A 26,308-nucleotide genomic window follows, 5' to 3' on the forward strand; every position below is an offset into this window, starting at 1 on the left:
GTAAGGAAGGAAAGCATTTATTTGAACAAAAGAAAAAAGAAAAAAAAAAAAGCTGCAGACTGGGAGACACAGATTCAGGTAGTAACCTAAATTGTACTCCCAAGAGACATAGACAAAGTAACCTTTTAGAGGGAATTTTCCTGCTCACAGTTCCCATTTTAGTGAGTTTCAGGTAAATGAGGTTTCCAATTGTACCATTCTGATTAGTCTCAATTGTGCAGGTCTGATTGTTCAATTGATTGGTCTAGATGCAAATGAGACTATAATGTGTGTAATTCTGATTGGACAGAGCAGGTATCAGTCCATTGGTCAAAAGACAAACCAGGGCTTCCTTGCAGTGGTTGACTTGGGGTAACCAGGCAGGACGTCGTAGTGGGGGAAAGTTCGGTCTCAGGTTCTTCTTGTTATACAGAGTATGTGAGGAGCCCCTGTCAGCAAATAGCCACTAGGCTCTTATTTTTCATAAAATGTGGGCCCTCAGTTGAGCATGAGGAGTCTATCTCAACAGATAAATTTTTTTCAGGGTTTACATCAAGTGAATTTTTCTTCTCTGGGATCCACAGTACTCATTACTAAATAATCCACAAAGTTTTCATTAGCAAGTCTTTAGTTTAAAAAAAAATGAATTATCTTTGTTTTCAACTTTCAGGCCTAAGTTTAGAGGTACTATAAACAAAGCAAACCATCTCATTTTCCACTGGTGATAAGGTATTCCTGAACTGCAAGGATATATTATTATGTTCCAAAGGAACGTTTCTTGCTTAAAACTTTTGTGAAAATTACAAAACAGAAACTAGAGTGAGAAGTTCAAATTGAAATGTTAAGACTAGGCATATGAGTTTATGGAATTTCCTGTTCAAATGCAAATTTAGGGATTCCCAAGACATTTCTCTCCCCACCAACATTCATTATTGTGTTAATTGGAAGAAATACATTTAATTTTTAATGCACATGGCTCCTTATGAAGGAACTGAGGAACTTAATACATGGAAAAAAATGAAAGACTTCTGTAACTCATTCTAATTCCTTGTTGATTATGTAAGGCTGAAATAACATTTTGGTAATTTAGCTGAAGCGTAATGAAAAGGAAGCACTGGAGTGTTAGAAGATCTAGCTTTCTCACAGAATGTATCTTAGCGAATCGCCTGTCTATGCTTCTACGCTATCTATCTACCCATGCCCCAAGGTCTCTGTAAAGTGTGGACACCACTAACTCAACATTTGAGTCAAAATGAATTGGGTTCAAATTCCTGTTCAGACACTTCCCAATGGTGTTAACTTAGCCGAGCTCCTTAGAATCATTTGTGGGGTAATTACACCCCTATTTTCAGATTGCTGGGAGGATTACGTATTGTCCGGAACTGTGCACCAAGAAAGAGTAAAACACAGAAAATACTTTTGACATCTATGCATCAGATCTCTCTATATTAATCTAATTTAATGATTGTTGTGACTTCTTTTAACGACTGTCCGCTGTATTCCATTTGCTGTTTCAATGGGGAGTGTCACTTTTTCTTCCTGCTGTTCAGCTTTCTCTACTACGAAAAGTACGTAAAACTTATCAGTGCAGAAGGTCTGTCAGGCAGTGAGTTATTTTGATATTAAAAACAGATATGGCTGCTTTTTGGGGTGAAATGCTCTGAACATATCAATTAAAAAAAACAGATATTGCCGAGTTTAGGAAAATCCACCTGTATTTCAGTACAAATTTCCCAAGCGGTGTGTGGGTGAGTGTGAGTGTTTGCAATTATATGTGATTCAAACGAGGAAAAGGATCAATGTTAAAGCTGCTCATATACATGAATAATTGAATAATTGAACTAAAAATTAAGGAAGCAAAAAATTTTTTTAAAATAGAGGATGTTCACTTTTTCTGAGCTCCTTGATATTTATAGCTGACAGAGGCAGCTTTTATAAAGAAACAGCTCTCTTGGAAAAAGTATTTTGTTGGTTTATTTTTTACCCCCTAGAGAAGGAACCACAGGTCTTAAATGACGTGCTGTTTGGCTGCATTTAACTGACAAGGGCCCCAGACACATTACATGTAATTTTAGAACATAGTACAGACACACTGTAGCTTATTTTTCTCCGACTCTCTCACTCTTCGTCTCCCAGCCCTCAGGTACACTCATTACAAGATTCCCGAGTCAGGAAGCAGGAGTGGAGTTGCAGTACAGAGTGTGGCTCTTGACATCATGTTGGTCTGAGCAAGAAAAAGAAAGAGGGGGAAGAAAAGCAAAGGAGAAAAGAAAGGAAGGAGAGAAGGAAAAGGGGAGACTGAGGCAAAGAAAAGAAAGAAACAAGAAGGAAGGAGGGAGAGAAATAAAGGAAAATGAGAAAGGAAGTAAACCTGGGTGAAGGGAGGAAAGGGATCAAATGAGAACGTGAGAAAACGAGAAGAGCTCCAGTAGGGAGGAAGATAGGATCTTCATCAGCACTTCACAGATCTCGAAGAGGCAACGTATTGTTTTCTAGAAAGCCCCAGGCTAAGCAATTCCAAGAATGTTTGACATAGCCCTTTTGGGGAGGGTGAGGTGGGGCACGGGGTGGGGGTGGGGGGTTCTTACACACACTCACACGCACAGGCAGGCACACCCGGCCCCCACGCGTGATGTGACAGGATTGGGGAGACCTAGCGGAAACCTTCAGGTCACCCAGGGAACTGCTCCTCTCGCTGGTCCTGCAGCGGCGAGGAGGGGGGTGGTGAGAGCGCCGAGACGCGCGGGGCGCAGAGATGAGCAAGTGGCGAAGCCGGACCGAGCGCAGGCGGGAGCAGCCGCCCAACTCCCGGCGCGGGATCTGCTGAGAGGCCACGGTGAGTCCTTCCGGGTGCGGGCCCGAGGGATGCCCGGGGCCCCGGCCGCGGCGGGCCGGTAACCTCCCCGGCGCCCGGCCTCCGCTCGGCGCGGCCGGGGGCCCCGCGCCGCTCCAGTCGCTCCCGGGCTGACTTGCGGTCGGACCGGCGCTCGGCGGGGCGCCTGGCCCCGCGCGCTCATTGGTCGGGATGTGTCTGCTCAGCAGCCTTCAACTTCTCCCGAATCCCACTGGCGAGTCCCGGGAGAGCGAGCGGGCACCTGGGAGCGCCAGGAGAGGGGTCCGAAGGGCGCGAGAGCCCGGCCGGTGGGAGCCGCTGGCATGCGCGCGGGGAGGTCGGGGCCGGCTGGAGGGAGCGGCTGCCCTCGAAGCGCGCGGAGCGGGGCCACGGCTCGGGTCCGGCGCGATCTCGGCGCCCGGGACCCCGCGGCCACCGACAAGGGAGGCGTGTCCGGAGAAGGAGCCGCACTGGGACCTGAAGAGCAAGGGCAGGGGGCCGAGGTGACCTGGAGGAGGGCTCTCGAGTGAGTCCGGTAGCCTCTCCGGGTTCATTGCCATAGCTCCCTGCGGCCGCTGACACCGGGAGTTGAGTGCGGTTACCGAGATCACGCTGCCTCTTTGCGGCGGGGCTGGTTTGGGGGCTGGGAATTTGCCGTTCCGCTCTACAGACACTGGTTTTATTATTATTTTTTAAGCAAGGTTTGTTTTCATTTTGATTTCTGTCCGATTTTCTCCTTATTTGCAACTCACTTTTCTATTCTTACTTTTCCTAACCTGAACATCTTTTCATTATCTCTCCTCTTCATTTTGCTTAGAACCTTAGTTTCCTATTATGTAATTTGTGCAGTATAGCGTACTTAAATCACACAGAGGTTGGTTGGCAGGGGTGGGAGGCACTTCTTTCGTAGATGAAAGTTTCCTTACTTAGTCGATCTCAGTCTATATGTAATTTGAAAATAAGGATTTTGCAACCTAACATTCATCTTTAGCCACTCGGTCAAGCCTATTCCTCTCCCATATATGATGCAAATGGTAATTTAAACTGAAAAGTGGTACCTGGTTTACAGCGTCAGCGTTTGGGAGCTCCTCATGGGCAAATCAGTTATGAAGGCGTGTAACTTCTCTCTGCTGCATTATTGCTGGGTTCCAGCACTCCACAATTGTCCGACAGTTTCTTGGACTCAGTGCAGTGACTTTCGTTGAGTAGCGTATGGGAGTAATGTGGATGGCACTTTGTGTCCAGAACTCCATCTTCCTGGCCCGGCAAACACCTACAAATTAACGCCCAGGGAAAACAAGATGATTTCTCTTGCGTACCTGCCTCCTCCGCTTCTGAAGCTACAGTTAACTCTGGAACTTGTTTCTCCAGCTTCCTGTGCCTCAGTTTCCAGAATACAAACTTTAATTGCATAGTGTACCTTCAGGCACTTGCTGAAATATTAATGTAGTAATGTGCTGTGAAGACGAAAATTGCTTAAGTTTATAGACTTCCTTTTAACAAACCAATTATGCTGTGAGTTCTTTGATTTGACTACGTGACTATCCACAACTGGTATAAGCATTTCTGCTATATACTGCTTTGAAATTCAGCTTTCACTTAAGCAAAATAATCATTTATTTGGATGATGTTCTCAAGTTGGTAGGCTTCTTTTGGGTTAGATCTCTTAATTCTCTATTCTCTCCCGTGAAAGCGTCTACTTTTCTGTTTACGCTTTCTAGCATATTTCTGGTAAAGGTGAAATATGTTTTGGTATATCTTGTTTTATTTGGAGACTGCAAGTATCAACTTTTATGTATGTGTTTTTCTTTTGTGTAATTGCTGTCCTTTCCAAACCCTCTCTCAAATGGTGTTGGGTGTGGTAGAGTTGAGTACTCAAGTATCTGGGACTTGATAATATGTTTCATCCTGAGGTCCAAGATTCTGACCTCTATTTCTTTAAAAGAAGGTACTGAATCCACCAGAATTACCTGAAAATGAGTAACAAAGTTAATTAGGAGGTTAAACTTGGGTCATTTCTGCTGTTGCTCGGTGCTATTATTGACCAGTACTACTTAGGAACAAAAAGACTGAAATTTGCAGAGGATTTACAAAAAGGGCAGATGGAGAGCTTGCAGGTGATTCAAAGCTGGTGTTCTTTGACTTAGGTAAAAGGACTAAACAGCTTCAGTCCCTGCCTTCAGTTCCTTATAATGATTTCTGCTGCCTTGGGTGCAGAACCACTAAGAGCCCAGAAGTTTTCCTGCAGAAGCCTGGTGGCGCTGGAGAGCACCTTTCATTTAACCCCTAGCTGCACTGATTCTTAAGTTTTTCTGGGGAAACTGTTGTTTCAGAGAAAGAACTAAAAAGAGAAGTGGGTCATATTATGTTTCTTTAGATTGTCTTTTGAGATATTATTAGAGCAGGGAGAGAAATACTCAAGAAAGGGAAATACTTCTGCAAATGTGACTCACATTCATATGTTCTTTAGGTCAGTGTTGGTTTATTCTGAGGCAACTGGCAAAGTTTTGATTGTTTATCTCCCTGTATGGTGTAAGTGTTAAATTTGTTTTCATCTTTTCTTTCCCCAACCACCCCTATTAAAACTACAAGGACTACGATCAATGTAATTCCATATCATAACCCCAGGGGCTGAGACCAAGACAACATGAGTTACATAACCATTAAGAAAGACATTTTAACATTCAGGTACATTACATTCCACTTTTATTGAGCAGACACGGTTTTCATGGTCTAATAAAATATTTTTATTTGAAAGTCTGTCCTTGGTTATAGCCTCATGTAATCAAGGGGAGAGGATGCTTAAGACTCTGCGTCCAGAACTTTCAAGTTTAGTTATCGTGGTTTACTTACTAATAATTCACCAGGGAGATTAAATTTCTAGTTATCTGCTGGGTCTGCCAGACCACACTTCAAATGTAGACTCTGTTTCTACTTTATTCTGGGCCTCAGTTTCCACAAAACACACCCTCAGGGAACTGTGTATGTTCGAGAAAGATCTTTACCTAAAAGAGCAATTCTGAGCAGTTGCTTCATCTAGGAACTAAATTATATGCTTAATTTTCATCAAGCTATAAAAAGTTAATCTGTTAGTTCACAATGCTCTTTTCTACATTACAGCCCTGCAGGAAAATTGAAGTTATCTGGGCTTTCGTAGATGGCCCATAGAGAATCAATAGGCCTCTAAAAGAAACATAATGAAATCAGATGTTTAGGCTTAATATCCCTTAAATTTCTGCCCGAAACTTAGGCAGTATGATCTACAGTAGCTTTTATTATACGATGACACAATTTTATGTCAAACAGTGACCAAATGTGTTCTTTATGAAAAACATGTACTAATGTGTAGCCTTGGGCAAATTACCTGACATTTCTGTGCCTCCGTTTCCTGATGTACAGGGTTGTCAATATCCCTGATGTACAGAATGTCAATATCCGCCTTACAAAGATTACAGGCATTAGTACATGTAAAGCATGAACAGCTACGCCTGACACATGAAAGTTCTCAATAAATGTCTGCTATTGTTAGAAGTATTAATATTAAAATAGATATGAGTTAAATAAACATCTTGACCACTGTTACCCTTACCTACAAGGTAGGATTTTTAAAATCATATTTTTTTCTTCTTCACTCGCACAAAGAAATTATGGTTAACACCTTTCATCCCTGGAGGTGAACCACTGACTTTTGGTCCAGCGAGTGACCATTTTCAAATGTTGTCTTACCAGTTAATAGCTGCCCTTATCAGCAGTAGTCATAATTTTGAGCTGTAAATTCAAAAGTTGTTTTTATGACTCAGAAGAAACTATCATATGTTTGTTTTTAATCTGCACTTCTATTTCAAATTATTGCTTAGTCAAAATCGCAAAGTGTTAGTTATTGATTTCCAAGCTTATAAAGGAAACCCCTGGAACACAACATAAAATTCACCTTTGACATCGTCCAAAGTTCAGAACGCTGGTTTAAAACTTTCCTTAATGATAGTGCAGCAATTATTTGCTTAGGAACTGCTGAAGGAATCCTATGTGCATATTTAACTGAATCTCTCATCTAGTTTTGCTTGGATCTTCTGTGAACATATTCAAAATAAAAACCAAAAACACAAGGTTGCGACAGTGACCTGTCACATTCATTGGGCTCTGTATTCTTCTGTTGGAATCAAAATCTTTACTTTTTTATTTTAATTTATTTATTTTTAGAGAGAGGGAGAGAGGGAAACATCAATGTGTGGTTGCCTCCCACGCACCCCCCCAAACTAAGGACCCAGCCACAACCCAGGCCTGTGCCCTGACTGGGAATCCAACCCGTGGCCCCCTGGTTTGCAGCAGGCACTCAATCCACGGAGCCACATCAGCTAGGTCAAAAAAATTTTCACTTTCAACCAAAAAACTTTTATTTCTTACTTAAAATAAGTTAACCTTAACTTTATTCATCTACATTAAGCATTTGGAATATTGTATATATATACCTCCTCTTCTTTTTGATCTGTTTACTAATGTATTAGAAACATTTACAAAAAATTTTTAAACTCTTTGCAGACTTTAGGTGATGGGCAGATCAGAAAGTCAGATGGATATAACTGATAACAACACTCCAAAGCCAAAGAAGAAACAGCGATGGACCCCACTGGAGATCAGTCTCTCTGTCCTGGTCCTGCTCCTCGCCATCATCGCAGTGACGATGATAGCGCTCTACGCAAACTACGACGGTGAGTTCCTCCCACGCTGCCGCACTTGTAAATGCCGAGGAGAGCGAAATCTCCATCTGATGCGTTCCCCATCTGCTAATGTGTTAAGGAGAAAGACAATTAAATTAAAGGTAGTGCTATAAAGGTGCATTTATAAAATGTAACATCAATATGTCAAGACAATTAACTTTGACTAAAGTACAATGTCTTTAATGTTTGAGCTAAATTATTCCTTGCCAAGTATATTTAATGCACTCATGCTGATTTTATGAGGATTCTAATGTATAGTTTTATTTGATTAAAGTATACACAGTTTTGTGGCCAACTTCAATTAGTCAATTTTGTTGTGTCATTGAAATTCTAAAGGGCTGCACAGGAATGTGAGAGGTCTAAATTGAGTCTTAGAAGTGTTTCACAATAAGGATTAGAAAAGATTGGTTCCTTAATGACCAAAATAACAAACAAACCATGATTACCAGACTAAAACAACTGATTATTTCAATTTAAAAGACCTAGAGCTTAGTGGGTAGAAATGATGTAACAAATACATTTTTCTTTATAATGAAAATTTTTAATTTAGGATTTTCCCACTTTATTCCTCCATATTTTTAAACTACTAACAATGATATGTAATATTAAGGTTTAGTTCTTGCTTTACAGAATTGGTTATATAATTGGCAGTTTTTAGAAGAACAAAAGATAGGGAGAAATTAGAAGATGTGGATTGCAAATATTTATGTGTATACCCTTCTTTTTCTAGATGGTATTTGCAAGTCAGCAGAATGCATAAAATCAGGTAAGAAGATGGCTTTTAAATGTAGTAGTGTTGTAATTAATGTATAACATTTAAAAATCAAATGCTAATAGATATATCTCTAAATTTGCTTTGTTTATGATTTTATTCATTATGGATCACTTATAGTCAAGAAAAATAAAAATGTATTTAAATAGTAGATTAATTGACATGTTTATTCTAAAAAAAAGAACTTCGGAAGGGAGTGACACGTAGTCACTTAAGTTACTTGGAGCAGTTGAGATTTGGGAGGGGCCCTGAAGCAGGGCTAGGATTGGAAGAGGCGATACAGTAGAGGGAATTCCCGACAAGGAGAAAGAATGGCAGGAATAAATCACATTGCTGAGAAGCAGTGAAAATGTAGACACGATAGATAAGGGCGCATTATTGAGAGCTTTGAAAATCTATGTTTAGCCTTGATGTTGTAATAACAGAGAAATGGATATTTTCCTGAACAGGTCACTTGATAAGGCAAAAATTGAAAGATGATTCTGGGAATGCTAGTCTATGCGGATTAAGTGAGAAGTGATAAACCAGGAAGAGTGGGTAGATGGGATTGTTGCTGTAATTCTGGTGTGAGTTGGAGAGGTTGACCTGTGGTGGGATGAGACAGCTATGGGGCAAAGTAAAGGGAGAATTGGATGGCTTGATAGATCTGACTGGCTAAATGAAGGATTTGAATAATTTGGAAATGATGCCAAGTTTGAAAACCTAAGGGACTCAGGAGAATGGTACGAGTGCACACAGAAATAGAAAAGTTAGGAGGTAAGTCTGTTTGGGGGAGGGGTGTGATTAATACGGATGTGTACGTGTTGAGTCTAAGCCAGAGGTGACATCCCAGTGGGGACAGACAGCAGGTAGGCAGAGATGGAGAATCCTTTGTGGGGCAGATGCAGGATCTGTCAGCCCAGGGGTGATAGCTGAGCCATGGGAGTGTTGAAGTTCCCAAAAGGAGAAGAGAAGAGATGTAACGGCAGAACTTGAGAGGACATCAAAATCTAGAGTAGAAGGAAAAGTCAGAGAGGTGTAAGGAACTGCAGAAGTCACATCCATCAGACTGTGGTGAAAAAGACATTTTGACAAGGAGAAGAAAGGTGTAGCTGGGCACAGCACCCTGGATATAAACATAACATGAATGCCCTTTAACAAGAGATTCTAAACTTCCTTCCAAGAAATAACCTGCCCCAAAAGATCTGTAACCGTTTGCTGTTGTATATTCTTATCTGGGTTTTTGTTTCACTGACCTTCGCAAAATAATGATGGGAAGATATCTTAGGATGAAAGATTGTAGTCTAATATTTTGAATGTGTGCTCCTTTGCATTTCTTTATTGCTTTTTGATTTATTGTTGTTGCTGTTGTTGTTGTTATTTCTTTTGCTCTGGATCTTAACTGCATTAGCTGTACACTTAGCTGAGACAAGATGGGGGTAGCTTGAGGAAGACTTGATTGGGGCCACATCCATTTGCTCCTCAACATAACAGGCAATTTCCCGTCCAGTCATTCTGGTTTCCCAGATATCAGATAAGTTCCTTTTATCCCCAGAGAAATGGCTGTACAGGTGCCTTGACTGGGAGATATATCCAGGGTCCCTGTGCCAGAGTTAATAATGTGCCCAAGTTGTCAAAGTTACCATTTGCTCTCTCCCCACTCCTCCCCCTCCCTTCCCTCTGCCAGCTGCCCTAGTATATGTTCGTGCCGTGCTGCTTTGAGAAACTTCCACTTATGTATTGCCCTCTAATTATCTCTAAATTTCTCAGTCCTTAGAACACCTCACGTGTCTCTTAAGTCTCTTTCACACAGTCTCTTCTCTTCTCCCTCACACTTTTTTTCCCTCTTTCTTTTTTCTTACATTTTGTTTTTGAAGAAACTGGATCCTTTGACTAGTAGGTAGGCAAGGAGACCTTGGCAGTTTTTTCTATTGGTACCCACACCAAGAAAAATGTGATATTTGAAATTTGGAATCTTAGATGTGACTTAGTGTTTGGAGGTATGGATTTGGCTTTTTAAATAGTATTTGACAAGTCTCAACTCATTAAAATGTATTTAACCTATGTCCTTTTATTGTAGCTTAGAAGTCATACCAAATGTAAAACACCTTGTAGAACCGTATCTTGGCAGAGAAATGTATACAATGGAAATAGCTTCAGTGGTAAACAAGGTTGCTGAACAGCATTGTGTTTTTCTTCATTCTGCTCTGTTAGTTCACAATCTGTTAGAACACTTTCATATCCATGGTTATTATTCTTCCTGGGTGGAAAAAAATGAAATTCAAATTAACCCTTATGGATACAATTTCACACCCATGCACATACACAGTCCTCTGCTAGTTAAGAAATCTGTTCTGCCATAGAGAATATAACTATTGCTTTAGAAGTTGCTGCAAATTAAGAAAACTCTAAAGGAAACCTTGAACAGGAAAAAAAAAAGTAATGAAGAAAGGGAGAGAATGAGAAGAGTGGAGTGGATGGAAAGGAAAATGAAGACGAAAAAAAAATGTTGAAAAACATATAAAGTCTCCTACTAGCAATTCTATACCTTACTTTTTAAAAAGCTAGGAAAATCCAAACCAGAGTACAGAAATTCTTGAGAAATGAAAATTAAGTATCAATACCCACGGTGCTTAGTTTGAGCGGAAGTTGATTCTAACTTAAATCTTTCTGCCAGTGGCTGGGAAGCGCACCTCCCTCCTTGATCCTGAGAGGTGAAGGGGCCATCTCAAGGCAAAAGAAAAATATTGCAGAAGGCTGTGGGTCGCCTTGAAATCTGTTTATTGTTAGGTACTTAAATCTGAGCATCTATGAATTTAAATATTCATAATATACATAAAATGATGTTTATGGTAAACACTTTAAATTAACTTGTCTATATATGGAATGCAGCAGTGTGAAAGATTACACCAGACCTAAAATAAAACAAACTACTTAACAAATAACCAGGTAAGGCAGTGCTTAAAACCCTGCTATTAAAGTATGAGTAATATTTTTCATCTCTTATTTGCCACATAAGATTGTCAAAGACATGGAGTTATAGAGCTTGTATGTGATTTCTCAAACTTCTCCATATAAATCTAAATCCTGTAACTGGTTCCCACTACATTGCAACCTTACTAACTTGCAAGATTTCACAGAATCATGCGCTTTCAATCAGGGGTTCTTAGCTTTGTCACTGATGGCATTTGGGGCTGGATAATTCTTCGTTGGGGGAGGAGGCTGTCCTGTACATTATAGGCTGTTTCAGTGTCCCTGAATTCTGTGGGTAGTGTCCCTGGATTCTCCCCATGAGGTGCCTCGTAACGCCCTACCCCCCAGTTGTGACAACCAAATACATCTCCTGTCACTGCCGATTGTCACTGGAGGCAGCATAGTCACCTCTGGTTGGATACCACTGGCTTACGTGATCTCAAGAGATCATCCAGTGCTTTCCCCTTGGTGGTAGGCAGAATGATGCCTCTCTAAAGGTGCCTGCATCCTACCCCTGGATCCTGTGAATGTGTTACTTTATATGGCAAGAGACTTTGCAGATATGATTGAGTTAAGGATCTTGAAATGGGGAGGTTATCCAGAATTAACTGGATAGTGTTATGTAGTCACGGGGTTCTTACAAGCGATGAGGGAGCAGGAGGGTCAGAATCAGAGAAGGAGATATGGCACCAGAAGCAGAGGCTGCAGTGATGTGGCCACAAGCCAAGAAATGTATGCAGCCTCTAGAAGCTGGAAAGGGGAAGGAATGTCTCTTCCCCAGACCATTCCAAAAGAATGCGGCCCTGCCAACCCTTTTTGGAATTCTGACCTTCAGAGCCGTAAAATAATAAACTTGTGCTGTCTTAAGCCACTCAGTTTATGCTGATTTTTATAGCAGCAATAGAGAACTAATACCACACCTTCCATAGTTCCTTTAGTTTAAAACTATCTTTGAAGAATTAAAATGCACATGTGTGTGTGTGTGTTTTACCAAACTGCTGTTTTATTTCTACGTTGAGTAATGTAATACAGGTATAAGGAAGGCATGTTAAATGGGTTAATAGAGGAGTAGAATAATAGCATGCAGGAGAATAATAACAGAAAATAGAGTCAAACAAAATAAAAATGGAAGATAATGAAACAGAATAAGAAGAGCTCACGCTTACTGAAGGTTTGTGTGTCTGGCACTATTGTAAGCAGTTCACATGTCTTAACACATTGGATCCTCCTAATGACCCTGTGAGGCAGCTGCCATTCTCTTTTCTTTTTGCAGATGGCAAAGCTTGCATTAGGGTTCTAACCCAGGACGTGGCCTGGCTCCAGAGCCTGTATTTATGGCCACTTCTCCATGGTACTTCAAAGGAGACCAGGAGTCTGTCAAACTTCTAACAGCCTAGGCCTGTGCATACAGTGTATGAGAGGTGCTTCCCCTCCTGCTGAAAGACATAAGGTGACACTCAGAGCCTCAAAATAGGTAAATCCAGACTTAGAAGGAGAGTATCTCTTAGACCCAGAGGCCAAATATTTCCCCCAAAACAGTGAGCAGCTTCATCAGTGGTTGTAGCACATCAAATACAGTGTGGAGTAGAGGGGTCTAAAGAAGCGAATATTGGCAGTGTAGTCCTGAAACCTGCAGGGGGTAGAGAAGCCACAGTGCATGTGCAGTACCCTCGCGAGGGAGGCCATAGGCTGCACGGCCGCGGCAGCTGACAGACAGGCTCCTGGAGCATCAAGACACGGATGCAGCCGCTCAGAACCATCCATTCCCTTCCATTCTCTACTAACCAAGCAAACTTTTCATGAGCGCTCAATTATTCATACAAGAAAAGGAGGCACCGTGTTCTCCTGAAAGATGCATGATGACTACACTCACGTTCTGATTTATTACCACTTTTGTGTGGCTTGAGCTATCATCTTTAAAGTAAATGAAAATTCCAAACTCTGGTCCTTCTGCAAGGGCTGGATCCTGGTTAATCCCCGAGGCAAAGTATCCTGGCACCAGCTGGCCTTTTCCTCATAGCAACAGGGAATCTCTGCTTCTCTGTGGACCATGGTCTCTCCTTTCTTGCCCATTAACACCCAAAAAACCTTCGTAAAGAAAAATGGCACTAGATAAGTATGGCAGCCTGACTCCTGAGGCCTGCCAGCTGGGTTACAACCTTTCACAGTAGGAGATGAGGTCATTTTATGACGCAATTCACAATTAAGCTTGAAAAAAAATCCCCCCAGGCAATAGGAACTCAGCAGGTATCTTAGTGGGAAGACTGCTGAAGCACACCTTCGTTAATTTAAATGTGGCGTGTGGCAATTTGCTTTGGGTGGCTTCCCTGACACCATTCTCCTGACAAGTGTGTAGCAGTATTTGCTTTTAAAATTCTCCGGTCAAAATTTACATTTGTCAATCAAATTCTTTCCAGGAAAAAAAAAACCCAACTATAGGATAAGTGCACACATACATAACATATAGTTTTTCTTACCTTCTGAGTAGTTTTCAAGCAGTAGTACCCCATCATTTTTTAAAAATTCATGGTCAAGATATGAAAAACAGAGATAAGTTGAATTAAGCGGTTAAAGGGAAAGAAAATTAACAATGCCTTGTCAGCTTATTTTGAATCCAAAGGCTTGTTTTACAACTGCAGAAATTACCTATATTTGAAAAGGAGTGGGTGTAAAATGGAGGGTAGGCCAGGATGAGGACCCTGGCTTTACTCAATACGTCAGTGTAAGGGAAATGGGAAGGCCCCTCTGTAGTGGAAGGGTCTTGCTTTGTCCTGGTTACCACCAACTCCAAGGTGCTTTTTGCTAAGCCTTTGATATAACATGAAACTCAAATTGATAGCATTTTTCAGATTATTTGGGGGAAATTGAAAATCAGGGAATTAAAAAGATAATAGAGGGAAAGTTTAATAGCCTTAAAATCCTAAAAAATTATATTTTCTGAGGCTATTCAGAGGGAGAGGTACAGGGAGCATGGAATGAATGGGGTAAGAGGAATTTTGATCCTATTTCTAACTGACTAAAAATTGGAATAAGTTCTTTCTATTTAAAATCTCCTAAACCCGTATTAACTAAAAGAGCTACCCCCCAAAAGATAGACTACACTAAGTGTTGAGGATGTGGAAAAACTGAAGCCACTGTGTATTGTTAGTGGACTGTAACATACTTCACTGTATCCCAGCCGAAAGTGTAAAAACCACTTTGGAAAAGTTTGACAATTTTTATGGAAATTAAACATATGCCTTTCATACAGCCCAGCAATTCCACTCCTAAGTACGTACCTAAGAGAAATGAAAACACACGTTCTTACAAGGACACTTATGCCGTTGTCCATCACAGCATTATTCAGAATAGACAAAACACAGAAACAGCTCTGATGCCCGCCAACCACAGGTGAGTAGCAAAGTGTGGTGCAGCCGTAAAGAGGAGCACTACCCAACGATAAAAAACCATTGTTACGATCCAGGCAGCGACGTGGATGAACCCCAGAAACACCACACTAAGTAAAATAAGCGGAACACAAAACACTGCATATTATTTAATTCTATTCGTGTGAAATTTCCGGAAAAGGCAAACTTGGAGAGGCAGAAAGCACAATAGCTGCTGCTTAGGGCTGGGAGTGGGGAAGGGTTGCTGTAGCTGGGCACCAGGGAGCTTTCTGGGGTAATGGGAGTGTTCTAAAATTGGATTACGGTGCTGGTGGCACAACTGTATATGTTTATTTAAAATAATTGGTTTAATTTATGATATGCAAATTATAACTCAGTAAGATTGTTAAAAAACCTCTCTCATCCTTTTTTCCATCTCTAATATCCATTTATAAGTAATTATCTTATATTTTGATCTTACGCTTGCTGTTAAATGTTGAGTGCATTGATTTCTATTTTTACAAATCAAAATGAGTATGTGTAGTTTTTCATATGTACCAAATCTTTGCTAAATAACTCAAGCTTGGCAATTTGAGTACTTATTCATTGATTAGGGTTATATTGATGAAAACTCTATGGAAAAGAGGAAATCAACTAGCAAGTTCAATTATTTTTGAGTTAGACATTGGGAGCATTGTTGGCGTGCCCTGGGGTTTCCCTTTCAGAAGAAGTCGGAGTTGTGTGTGGGACGGAAGGGCCTGGTGGACCAGCCATCTGCTGGGTCTGCCAGAGAGCCATTCCCAGGGATAATCCTGCTCCTGGAAAAATGCATTCGCTTTTCACAGGGGTTCTGTGACGGGTTTCCCTTTTCACCTTGACTGCTAGTGAGCAAAGGGTCAAATTCGTTTGTAACTTGTAGTTACAGGGCCTCTGCATACATTTGATTCACTGGCATTACTCCCTTTTTCTTTCTCGTCCAACGCATATGAATTAATTTATTTTACGTATTCCTGTAAGGCCACTTTGAATTCTTTCCCAAGCAGTGTAAGTTAATGATTAGATGACTAGAATATAAATAAATTCCAGCGATAGATATGTGCGGGAGAAAGGCTGTTAAATTGTAAACTTTGCTTCAAAGAGTTGCAAGTGTTATGAATAATTACAGCACGGTCTTTTGAAAGATGACTGTTTCTTTTTCCACTAAGCCCACTTAGCCTGGGAAAGCTAAGATACCAGTTCTGGCCATGTCCTCTGTTTGTTAGTATGTGATCTTAATTAGGTCAGTTTAGTTTTTGGCATTTCATTTTCCTAATCTGCAAAATTGGAATTAAAAGTGTCTCATTTTACAGAGGAACAGCAAAGACTAATGACAGCCCATTTCACGTTACAGTTCCTTCAGAGAGATGCACCATAAGTACAGATACATTCCATTTAAGGGGTTCTTTCATGAATGTTACAAATGCTCTATTTAAAACTATTTATTGAGAATCAAAAAACAATTAGGATATTTTCAAAGAGAATGACGTAGCTAAAAGAGAGAGGGAGAGGAGGAGAGAGGGAGAATAGTACATTTTAGATACTCTCAGGTAACGTTTTCTTTGACCATTGTGCTCCAGCTTAGCACAGGGGGTGACAGGTTAGCCTGTGGTTCAGTGGAGAGGAGCGTAATCAGAACTGGACACTTGGATCCATGTTTCCTGCAAAGCAAAACCTACTAGCAGACACACCTGGATTTGAACATGCAGCTACTCTGTGTGCCCTTGCAGACCCTCTCTGTTAGCCCTTTCCTCACCACGGATTAACTCCTAAAAAAAAAAAAAAAGCCAGAGGCCTGCAGCAAGAGGAGAATAACTGGATCTTTGCTATTCAAAGTGTGGTCCATGACCCGCAGCATCAGCGTCAGCAAATACAAATTGCCAGGCCTCACCTAAGCCGTACTGAGTCGGCAGCTGTCCTTTCTAAAGTCCCCAGGAGACCAGTGTGCATGATAAAGTTCGGGAAGTGCTGAAGAATAGTGATTCTCATCTATGTCTGCTTTTTAGAGTAATTTGGGAGGCTTTTAAAATGTCCCCATGCCAGACCTTCTCTCCTCCCTGAGATACGAAGTTCCTGTTCATTCGGTGAGGTGGGCTTTGTTAGGTGTCAGGAGAAAAAGCAATTTAGGTAAATAAATTCGCATTAAGGTATGTAGGAATTACCTGGACATCTGCATTTTCAGAAGGAGGTATATGTTAACCAACTACTTTCTTGAACAGAAGCAATTTCAGACTGTGCTACTCAGGGGAAACTAACTCTGAGTGAGGTACGAGGCCTGCTTTTCTGCTAACAATGAAGAAGCTGAACCTGGGATGTCCTCCTGAGATGTTTCCCAGGGTCATGTGGGCGTGAATGCTTTCATAGGGACTTCAGAACAATGTCTCGCCTCATCCATTCATGAATTTATTTATTCTCCTATTTATTTATTCTTCTTTTTTTTTTTTTTTACTAATAACATTGATTGGACACCTTATAAATGTTGAAGACTTTTCTAGAAACTGAAAATAAGATACTCTTTCCCCTCAGGAAGATGATAGTCTGGTCAGCATAACGGACCAATAAACAAGTTACCTTATGATTTTTTAAAGTGCTGTGACGGATCCGCAGAGTGTGCTACCGGCACTCTGAGAAAGGAACACCCGAACTAGATCAGTCACGGGAGTGGGCAAGTAGCGATGGCAAGGGGACCGGGGGGCTTGGGGGGGATTCTCAAGAGGAAACATCACCCACTGAGTTCTGAGGGACAGTCAGAGATGCCAGACCAGTGGGGCAGAGGACAGCCTGTGCACACAGGCTGGCTGCTAGATGCAGGCAAAGGCGTGGTGAGTTCAGGGCCTGCAGGTGGTTCCTGATGGCTGGAATGTACTGTGGAGCGTCCCAGGCTAGCAAGACAGGACACCGGAAAAGTAAACGGAGGCTAGGTCATATGCTACCCAAGTTGTAATTCCTCCTAAAGTCTATAGAAAATGAGTAAGTATGTTACAGGGATCATCAAGGATTGTAAGCAGAGGTGTAGCATTCTCAGGCTCTCCTGCCCATCTAGCTCAGACCTGGCGAAGTGCAGGCAAAGATTTACTCATACAAATACAACACTTCTGCGTCCTAGGTGCTAGGAGAGCTTGGCAAGACCGAAGAACTGAAAGAATAGTGATAGGGCTAAGTCGTAGAGGGTGTGTATGAGGGTGTGAGTGCAGGAGTGAGAAGGGGAAGTGTGGAGCATGTGCACACGTATGAGCAAGAGCCGGATCTTGTAGTCCACGTTAGAGAGCATGGACCTTCTACTAACAGAACTGGAAGTTACAGAAGGAAGGGTTTTATTTTTTTTTAATTTTTTAGATTATTTATTTATTTTTAGAGAGAAGAGAAAGGAGGGAGAAAGAGAGAAACATTGATTGGTTGTCCCCTCGAACACGCCACAGCCAGGGAGAGAACTGGCAACCAAGGCCTGTGCTGTGACCGGGAATCAAACCAGTGAACTTTCGCCTTGCAGGATGACACCCAACCAGTTGAGCCACAGCAGTCAGGGCCAGAAGGAAGGGTTTTAAACGAAGCATGACTTGGTCAGAATTACTGAGAAGGACCAGTGACTATAACTGAAAGAATGGCTGCAGGAAGGAAATTAGACTGCTATCCATGGCAGCTCGAGGTTGCTTCTGTTTGAATGGTAACAGAACAAAGACAAAGATGGATTTCAGAATATTTAGCAGGTATAATTCATAAGACATGACATTCATATAAATATGTGAGGTAGTGAGAAGGGAGTAAAGTATAAATCCAAGTTTCTGGCTTGGGACACTGGGTGATGTGTGCCCTTTCACTGAGCCAGGGAACACAGAGGAAGAGCTGTGTGGTTGATAGGCTGGGGCCGGTGCACGAAAAGTTCCCTTTGAGACAGTGTAGATCTGAGATGCTGGCAGGTCTTCCACGTGTTGAAGTTCAGGAAAGTCAGGGAGAAGTCAGTCCTTGGAGATAAGGACTTGGGAGTCATCAGCAAATGGATCATGTGGTTGGAATGTCCCAGGAAGAAAATGGAGATTTCCAAAAGAGACTGAGAGAAGGGGTCAGGGAGGTAGGAGGAAAATCAGTAAAGTGCAGTAAAATGCAGCTGAGAGGTTAGGAAGAGAAAGCAGAGAGAGAGAGAGAGAGAGAGAGAGAGAGAGAGAAGTGGAAGAGCAGACAATGTGTAGATCTTGTTCCTGGGGATGTGGGAAAGGACGTATCCGGAGAAAAGATAATGGGACTGGGGAAAGAGGCAGTGGTGGTTTGGTGGCTGGGAAGGATAGGAAGCCATGTGACTCATCGTTCAGTTGCTTCAGTTTTTTCTGGAAGGTAAGAGGCAAAATCTGCCCCTGGGAAAGAGCAGACAGAGAAACTAGGAGAGTATTGGAAGCTGAAGAGGGGCAGTATGAGGAGCAGAAGGGGAGGGCCATGTAGAAAGGCTGTGCCCAGAACTGATGACCCTGTTGAAGTTGGAGGCCATAATCAGACATGGCATTAAACCACACAGTTAGGGGATTTTCCTGGCATTGTGAATAATATCTTCAACAGATATTTATTCAGCTCCGCTCTAGTTCCTGCAAATACAGAAATGAAAAACACAGTGTCTCTACTCACATGGAGCTTACAGTTAAAAATGAGAAAGACAATAAACAAGTTAATCACAAAATATTTAAAATACATGATTAAATATCTTAGCCTAGAATTGGGAAGGAAAAGGAAGGCAGCTGGATCGGTTTGGGACAGGGTCATTCACAGGGGGCAAAGGAATGAAATACTTAAGAGAGATGATGACTTAAACGATGGCATCACAGGACATAGGTTAGAAAGTACAAGAAAGGCAAAGGAAAGGTAGAGTGGGCACAGGGAGAGAATTTTCAGTGCAGTTGAAGCGCAGGTGTGGAGAGACTAAAGAAAAAACTTATAAGGATTGTGTGTGGCCGGAGCATAGGTCACTCAAGTTGAGGATTTCAAGGGTAAAACTGCTCTGGGTGTTAACAGCAGGAATTACCATGAAAATGCACGTAAGGATGTGAAATGGAGGCGAAGGTCATGAGAGTTTAGAAAGTAAGAAGTTCTTAAGCTAGAGGGTAACAGAGGTGATTTGTGTGTGTGTCCACATAGCCCCTGCTGTTAGCTGGGAAGATGGTAGAACTTTCAGGAAGGGAAGACCATGAGCGAGGTAGCAGTCTTTAACAAACAAAGGTGAATGTCTAGGAAGTTAGCAGATGACAGAGATAAAAGAGTTGAGGCTGAGATGGTCAGCTGGTGGAAGTCTAAAATCAGCATCGTGGGGAATAATGATTTGGATGCTGCAGAGGGATAATAGGCGGCCAGTTTTGCCTTTCAGTGTTGCAGAGTGCTAGAGGTAGAGAGAGCTTCAGGGGAAGGAGATTCAGTTAAACCAGAGAGCCGGAAGGAGCCTTCTCTGATAGACTTAGGGCTAATTGCAGTCCTCTCTTCTTGCCCAAGGGAGTTCCAGAAATGCTCTTCTAATTCTATTTCCTCTCACAACCCAAACCCTTTTCTTTCCTTCTCTAGGGAGATGTTTTCAGGACATACTCTTCTGAGTGGAGATAAATGTTTGCTGACAAAAGTAAGATTCTAGAATCATCCAATGTGCCACCTGATCTAGAAATTAGCTCAGGCAGGTTAGGGTTTTTGGCTCGTGTGTTGTCCTGTGTGATCATATCACTCAAGTGGGTAAAAGCAATCAGCAAGAGGAGATGTTGGCCTCGTAAGTTACATAAGTGTCTAACCACTATGCTGTACACCTGAAGCTAATATAATACATCAACTAACATTAAACTTTTTTTAAATTTTTCTTTAGAAAAAAGGAGGTGTTAGAAGGCCACCTGTCTGGCATAGTACTGTAGACTTCCATTTGGTAGAATTGGAATTACTCATGAACTCATTTTTTTATCTTTTCACTAGCCTAGATAAAAACTCAAAAGTGGATCAGTGAGTTCTTTCCTTGAAACAAAATGTTTGTTAAACATTTCTTAGAGGTAACATCTTCCTTAAAAATTAAAAAATAAAAACCAGAATTGTTACATTTCAGATATCAAAATGTCTTTGCAAAGAACTCTTCAATCCAGAGGAATCTGACAGGAGCAGTGGAGGTAATAAAAAGAGAGGGCTGGTTCACAGCCCGCACTAGATGACTGGGGAGTCAAACTGAAGTCCACTAGGAGGTAGCCAATAGCAAGCACTGGCTCTGGATGGCTTAAAGCAAAAACAAGCAAGCCAACTACGACATGGTGGATATGGCCCAGCCATAACTTTTATGTAGTTTCTTTTGTTAATCAAGGTTTTCTGAACTGCAGAGAAATTCTTATTTAAAGAACTCCCACATCATTAAAGATTTGTGCCAAATCATTAGACCATATCATTATCTAAGACAAATCATAAAGACAAATCTTTAAAGCATATTTAAAATATGCTTCAGGATCCTGTACCGACTTATAAACACTTCAAGAAAGACAGCTTTTGTTTAATCCATTGGCTTAATTTTCTGGTATAATTAAATTAGCTGAATAAAATTAGGATGTTTTTGACACCTCTGCCAGGCTCAAACCAAAATGAATTCATTGTCCTGTATATGGCAAGTAATGACGTCACTGTCTTAGAAGCCAAGAAGCAAAATATTAATAATTGTATTTATTCAGAGAAATAAATTAATTATATTTGAGTGAGTTAAATAAAGGAAACTTTATAAAAAGGCCATTAACTGAACAGAAAATGTCTCAAAGCACTGTATATAATGTTCTGTAGCAAGGATATGACAATATGTTGGGAAGCAATGGCACAAGCGAGACTGTAAGTCCTCTCAAACACGTATCCATGCAAATATGAATCTTTTAAGAGACCATAATACAGTAGCAATAAGTGTTACAAAACTTTACATATTATATTTCAACTACAGTAGTAAAATTAAAACAAAGAAAAGAAGTGGGATGATTTGAGAAGCTGACAAACTGGTTGAGTTCCATGCAAGGCCCCTTCTGCAGGATCAGCCCATCGCAGGCCCTGGCACTCACTAAGGCCAAGGTCAGTGGCTCTGGCTCCACATGTAGTCAGTTTCTTGCCTCTGACCTTAGCTCTAGTAAATGGTTCCTACCTTGTATCTTGGAATCTCATGTCTTACTCATTCCCCAGTTCTTGAAACTGAGCTTCTGCTTTTCTTCCATATTCTGGGATGAAATGGAACCTAGCTCTTAACCTCATCACGTTTTGCCAGGGCCTTGACCCTGAACTTTCTTGGATCACCACACATCGTCTGCTGGTTTCAGCTTCTTCATTACAGCTGTCTGCTGGTCTTCATCCTGTGTAGCTTCTTTCCATGGCTCTTAGATGGAACTTTCCTCTCTTTCTGATCCCTTGTAGTCTACCAAAATAAGACTTACTCTCATCGGACTAGCTCAGACTACTATCTGAGCCCAGTTTATGCAAATGACAAATGTTTTGTATGGAAAAAAATGTGTCTTTATTTATGAAGGAAGGAAAAGTTCACTAAATTTGTATGCCAACAAAGAAAGCCAAGGATCCTGCTTTTTCCTCAGCCATCAGCCACCACACATACTAATTTTAAAAACTTAGGAGGCAGGAATCTATTATCCTGTTTTATTTAATACAATAAAATTTAATTATGTGAGAAAATTCCAAACTTTTCAGATATGTCCTATCTAACTGCAAGTCATTTTAAAATTCAAGTGTAGCAACAGGAAAAAGAAACCAGTATCAAAATATTTTAAGATTCTGATATAGAACATGTGTGGTTTTTAAAGCTTTTAAGTAACAGATGGTGATCATTTACTATAAGAATACTTTTCTTAACTGAGAATAAAGGATTCTTTTGGAACGTCTGTTATGGACTCGTCATTGTGCAAAATGCTGGAATTAGAATCCTTGCTTTCAGTGATGGGGTACAATTATCATTGCTTTTATTGTCTGTGGGTTACCTGGAAATGTACTTTGAGTGACTTCTCAGACATCGCACGCCTCATACTGATCATTCATTGCATTTTGATGGTCTGAGGCTCCATCCCCCACCAAGCCATATGTTCATACAAATGATGCCGTGATGTATGAACCTCCCAGAAGAGGTCGGCAGCAGCTTAACATGTGCAGTCCGTAAGAACTGTCTCGGTTCACGGGAAGAACTAGTCCAAGCTAGGGCTCATGAAAACTGCAGTTGACTTGACAGGTCGTGTGTTAAAGAGGTGATTTACAACTTCGTGACCAGCCATAAAGATGGATTGGCAGTAAAAGAGACCTATTTTCATTAAAGGGCCATGATAAGGACTTCTAGGACATGCTAGCTGTTTCCTTCACCCTCAGCAAGAGTAAGTCCTCTTTCCAATGATCAGACCCCTCCACTTCAATGGTTGGGGTGGCAAAGGCCAAACCCCTGCTTATTAGTTCCCACGTACCTGCTGTCACCAATCAAAGACAGGCGGTGCTTCTCCTCGGGTGCTGAAGCCTGGAGAACGTAGCTCTTCATCCTTTATCTGCCCTGCATCCTTCTTTTAGAGGATGGCCTACTTCTCCACACCCAGCCACTCCACACTCTCGTCTTCTTTCGGTTGCCTCTCTTGTCAAGGCCATCACCCACCTTCTCAGCCTAGAACACAACTTGGTATCGGACTCAAACATTTGTTGAATGAGTGATGGATGAATGAATGAGTGAATGAATGAAAGAATGAAATGCTCCCTGTCTTCTCCACCTTTGCCTAGCTAATTTCTCCTTCGCTTCCAGCACAGCGTGACCACTGCACACAGAACTCACAACTCAGTTGTAGTTTCCAGTGTCTAGGTTTGCCCACCATAATGTAAGTGTTGACTGTATCTTAGTCACCATCCTGTTTCCAACAATTAGCAAGGTGCATGGCACAAAGCAAGTTGTCGGTGAATATTGGTTGAATGAATGAATATTTTATTCATTTTTTTGATATTTATTCTCAGGTTCTTTATCTTGAGGTCACGAAACCATTGTTATCAAAATGAAGTGATTTGTTGGGGCACCTGGCACACAAATACAGCAGCAAAGAAGTGTTTTCAGTCTGGTTTTGTTCCATTTATGTAAGTCAGGTTTCTCAGTTCTGTATTTTTTGTCAGGCTCCTAAGTTTAGCCCTTTTCTGTCTGATCTATCGCCTTTGCTAGAAGTCAATTGTTCCCTTCTCAGTTTAATTAGCTTGCGAATTCTACCTTCTTAAGCTAGAAGTAGGTCAGCAAGGTAACGGTTTCTAAATGTGTTTTTCTTTCCCACTATTTTCCTGTTTCCAGGGATTATTTTCAACTGATCTCCTACTTAGGTGAGCATTCCCAGCTCTCCAGCGCTAATATATCCACCAGTCTGGCCTTTCTTTTCCACCCAGTTCTTTCAGAGCTTCTCCCTTCTCAGTGACTCATTTCTGCTCCCCTTCAATGAAGCCCCCATGCTCTGCTTCCCTTGGATGCGAGGAGGAGAGGCAACACTATTTAGCGAAGTGTTACCGCTTTTCAACTATCAATGTCTAAGACTCCTCCATCCCTGGTTGCTTCATGCATAGCATGCGCATTCAAATTCCTGGTCAGCTCACACGTACCAGCATAAGCTAGTTCATAGAAGCCTGCTGCAAATGGTTCCTTACCTCCAGGTGATACATAAAGTAGGAGTTTTACATGTCAGCTGAATACTGGGTATGTTTAGGAGGTGAAATGTGAACTGAGTATTGACAACCCCTCACATCTAGATACAGTTGCATTAGAGGAGCTCATGTGCATTATGAATGAAACAGCCTTCTTTCCAAGGAAAACCTGCAAGCTCTGTGAGGGCAAGTATTACATCTGTTTGTTCGCCATGCTACACTCAGTTCTGAATAATATTGCACACACAGAGGTACTCAAAAATATTGGTCACAATGATATGAAAAGTTGCAGTCTTTTCATGTTCCAAAAGGAAAAACTCTTTTGGGGAGGAGGCAAATAATTTCACATAATCCTTTGGGCTTTCTATAATAGAAAAGAGCTATTTATTCATTGAAAAACATAAACATGTGGAGCCAGACATTTGTGTGAACTAAATGCTTAGTGTGTCAATAAGTGCTAAATTTAAAAATGCTCACTGGGAAAGAGCCCCTTTTACAATGTGGACTTCATTTTAGGCAGCCTTCAAAAAGCACCAGAGGCCTGGCTCGGGCTCCCGCTGTGCTCTTTTTGCCCCACTCCCCAACCACACCAGAGGCAAAGGCAGAACGAAGTTTTGGGTTACTCTCAATAATTACATATAATTGACGTTGACACGATTAGTCTTGTTCAATAGCATCATCCAAAGTAACAAAATGTTCTAATGGGAGAAACGTGGACGTGTAATCTCATTGCACCCTCTGCAGATGCAGCCACCAGTGTCCAGGGAGCTGGGTGGGGATCTACCTGCGAGAGTTGCTAAAGACGCAGTGTAGCCTTTTCCTAACCTTCCATAAATGTCCTTTAAAAACCCAGATTATTCATTAACATTATAATCAACACATGGCCCTGATAACTAATTTTAAGTGATACATTGCATTTAAATTGCAGTTTAACTTCTAATAGCTTTTTGCTAGCAAAGAATCTTTTAGAATTCAAAATGCAAATTGGACCTGAAAAAGAGAAATTATTTTTAGACTTATGGCACCTCAACTTAACTGCAACACAGTTTCAGGGCTTTCATTCACTAGCAGTATTCTGTTTTGGGTTGTGAAAGTTGGAGGAACCCCTACTGGAAAAATGTTGACTGTCCTCTCTTGGCTGTGAGTCATTCATTTCAATAGACTATGAGATAATGCTGAAAAATTTCACTAGTTTGGAGAAAACCAACTAAGGATCATTACTGTGGGTCCATTAGACTTGGTATTTCTGTGATTATCTCAAGAAATTCTAAAATCCAGGGCCAAATGAGGTGGAAAAAATTCAGGTAGCTATATTCATGTTATGGAGCAATTAAAATTTTAATTGGGCATCAAAAAATACATTGGTTTTTGCATAATTTAATTTGGATTCTTGCCCTCTTGTTGTTATTTAGAGTTATGGTAGAATGACATTGTAGAAAAGACATCAGCTAAAATTAGACCTGGGCACAGTCTAAATTCATATTGGTGACCTTGGGCATGTAAGTACTCTGTAACTACATACATTTCCTTTAAGTAGAGGTAATATGTTTTACTTTGCAGAGCAGTTATAAGGAGGAAAAAGAATGAAAACCAACATCACAGTTAAGAGCTCAGATTCTGGCCACCAGGCTGCTTACAGTCAAACTTCAGCTTTGTTACTTAATAACTATGTGACCGTGGGTACAGATTCCTTACCTTCAGTTCCTACATCTCTAAAACGGCCACAAAAATAGAGTTACCAGACAGAGTTAAATGTTAAAGAACTTAGAAAAGTGCCTCTCATTACTGACACATGTCAAGCATTGACTTCACCATTATTACCATTATTACATAAGTTTCTTTGGCTGAACCCAAATGAAAAATGATTTAGTTAACATTCTATATGTAAATCTGATTGTTCATCTGTAAATCTGATAGTGAATGGATTCTTAATGAACTATGTACAGGCTTGTGCCTGTGTGTGTGTGTCTATGCATTTAAGAGAAATTGGTCCCATGCATATAAGAAATTTAATTATAAACTAATT

At 41.1% G+C, this 26,308-nt stretch overlaps 1 protein-coding gene across 4 annotated transcripts in view; it reads left to right on the forward strand.

Moving 5' to 3' along the window:
• The first annotated feature begins 2,577 nt into the window (after positions 1–2,577).
• Positions 2,578–26,308, forward strand: part of MME (membrane metalloendopeptidase) — a 90,310-nt gene continuing 66,579 nt past the window's right edge. Inside the window, exons 1-3 of one of the 4 annotated variants that reach the window (XM_024562908.4) lie at positions 2,578–2,815; positions 7,352–7,521; positions 8,261–8,296. In XM_024562908.4, the coding sequence (XP_024418676.1) occupies positions 7,362–7,521; positions 8,261–8,296 (196 nt within the window). In that variant the 5' untranslated portion in view covers positions 2,578–2,815; positions 7,352–7,361. Of the gene's footprint in view, positions 2,816–2,962; positions 3,339–3,359; positions 3,514–7,148; positions 7,172–7,351; positions 7,522–8,260; positions 8,297–26,308 lie in introns of those variants that run through there. The other 3 variants (XM_045197123.3, XM_045197118.2, XM_053918035.2) reach the window with 3 other exon arrangements.

This window comes from Desmodus rotundus, chromosome 2 (assembly GCF_022682495.2).
Source record: "Desmodus rotundus isolate HL8 chromosome 2, HLdesRot8A.1, whole genome shotgun sequence".
In the NCBI taxonomy this organism is placed as follows: Eukaryota; Metazoa; Chordata; class Mammalia; order Chiroptera; family Phyllostomidae; genus Desmodus; species Desmodus rotundus.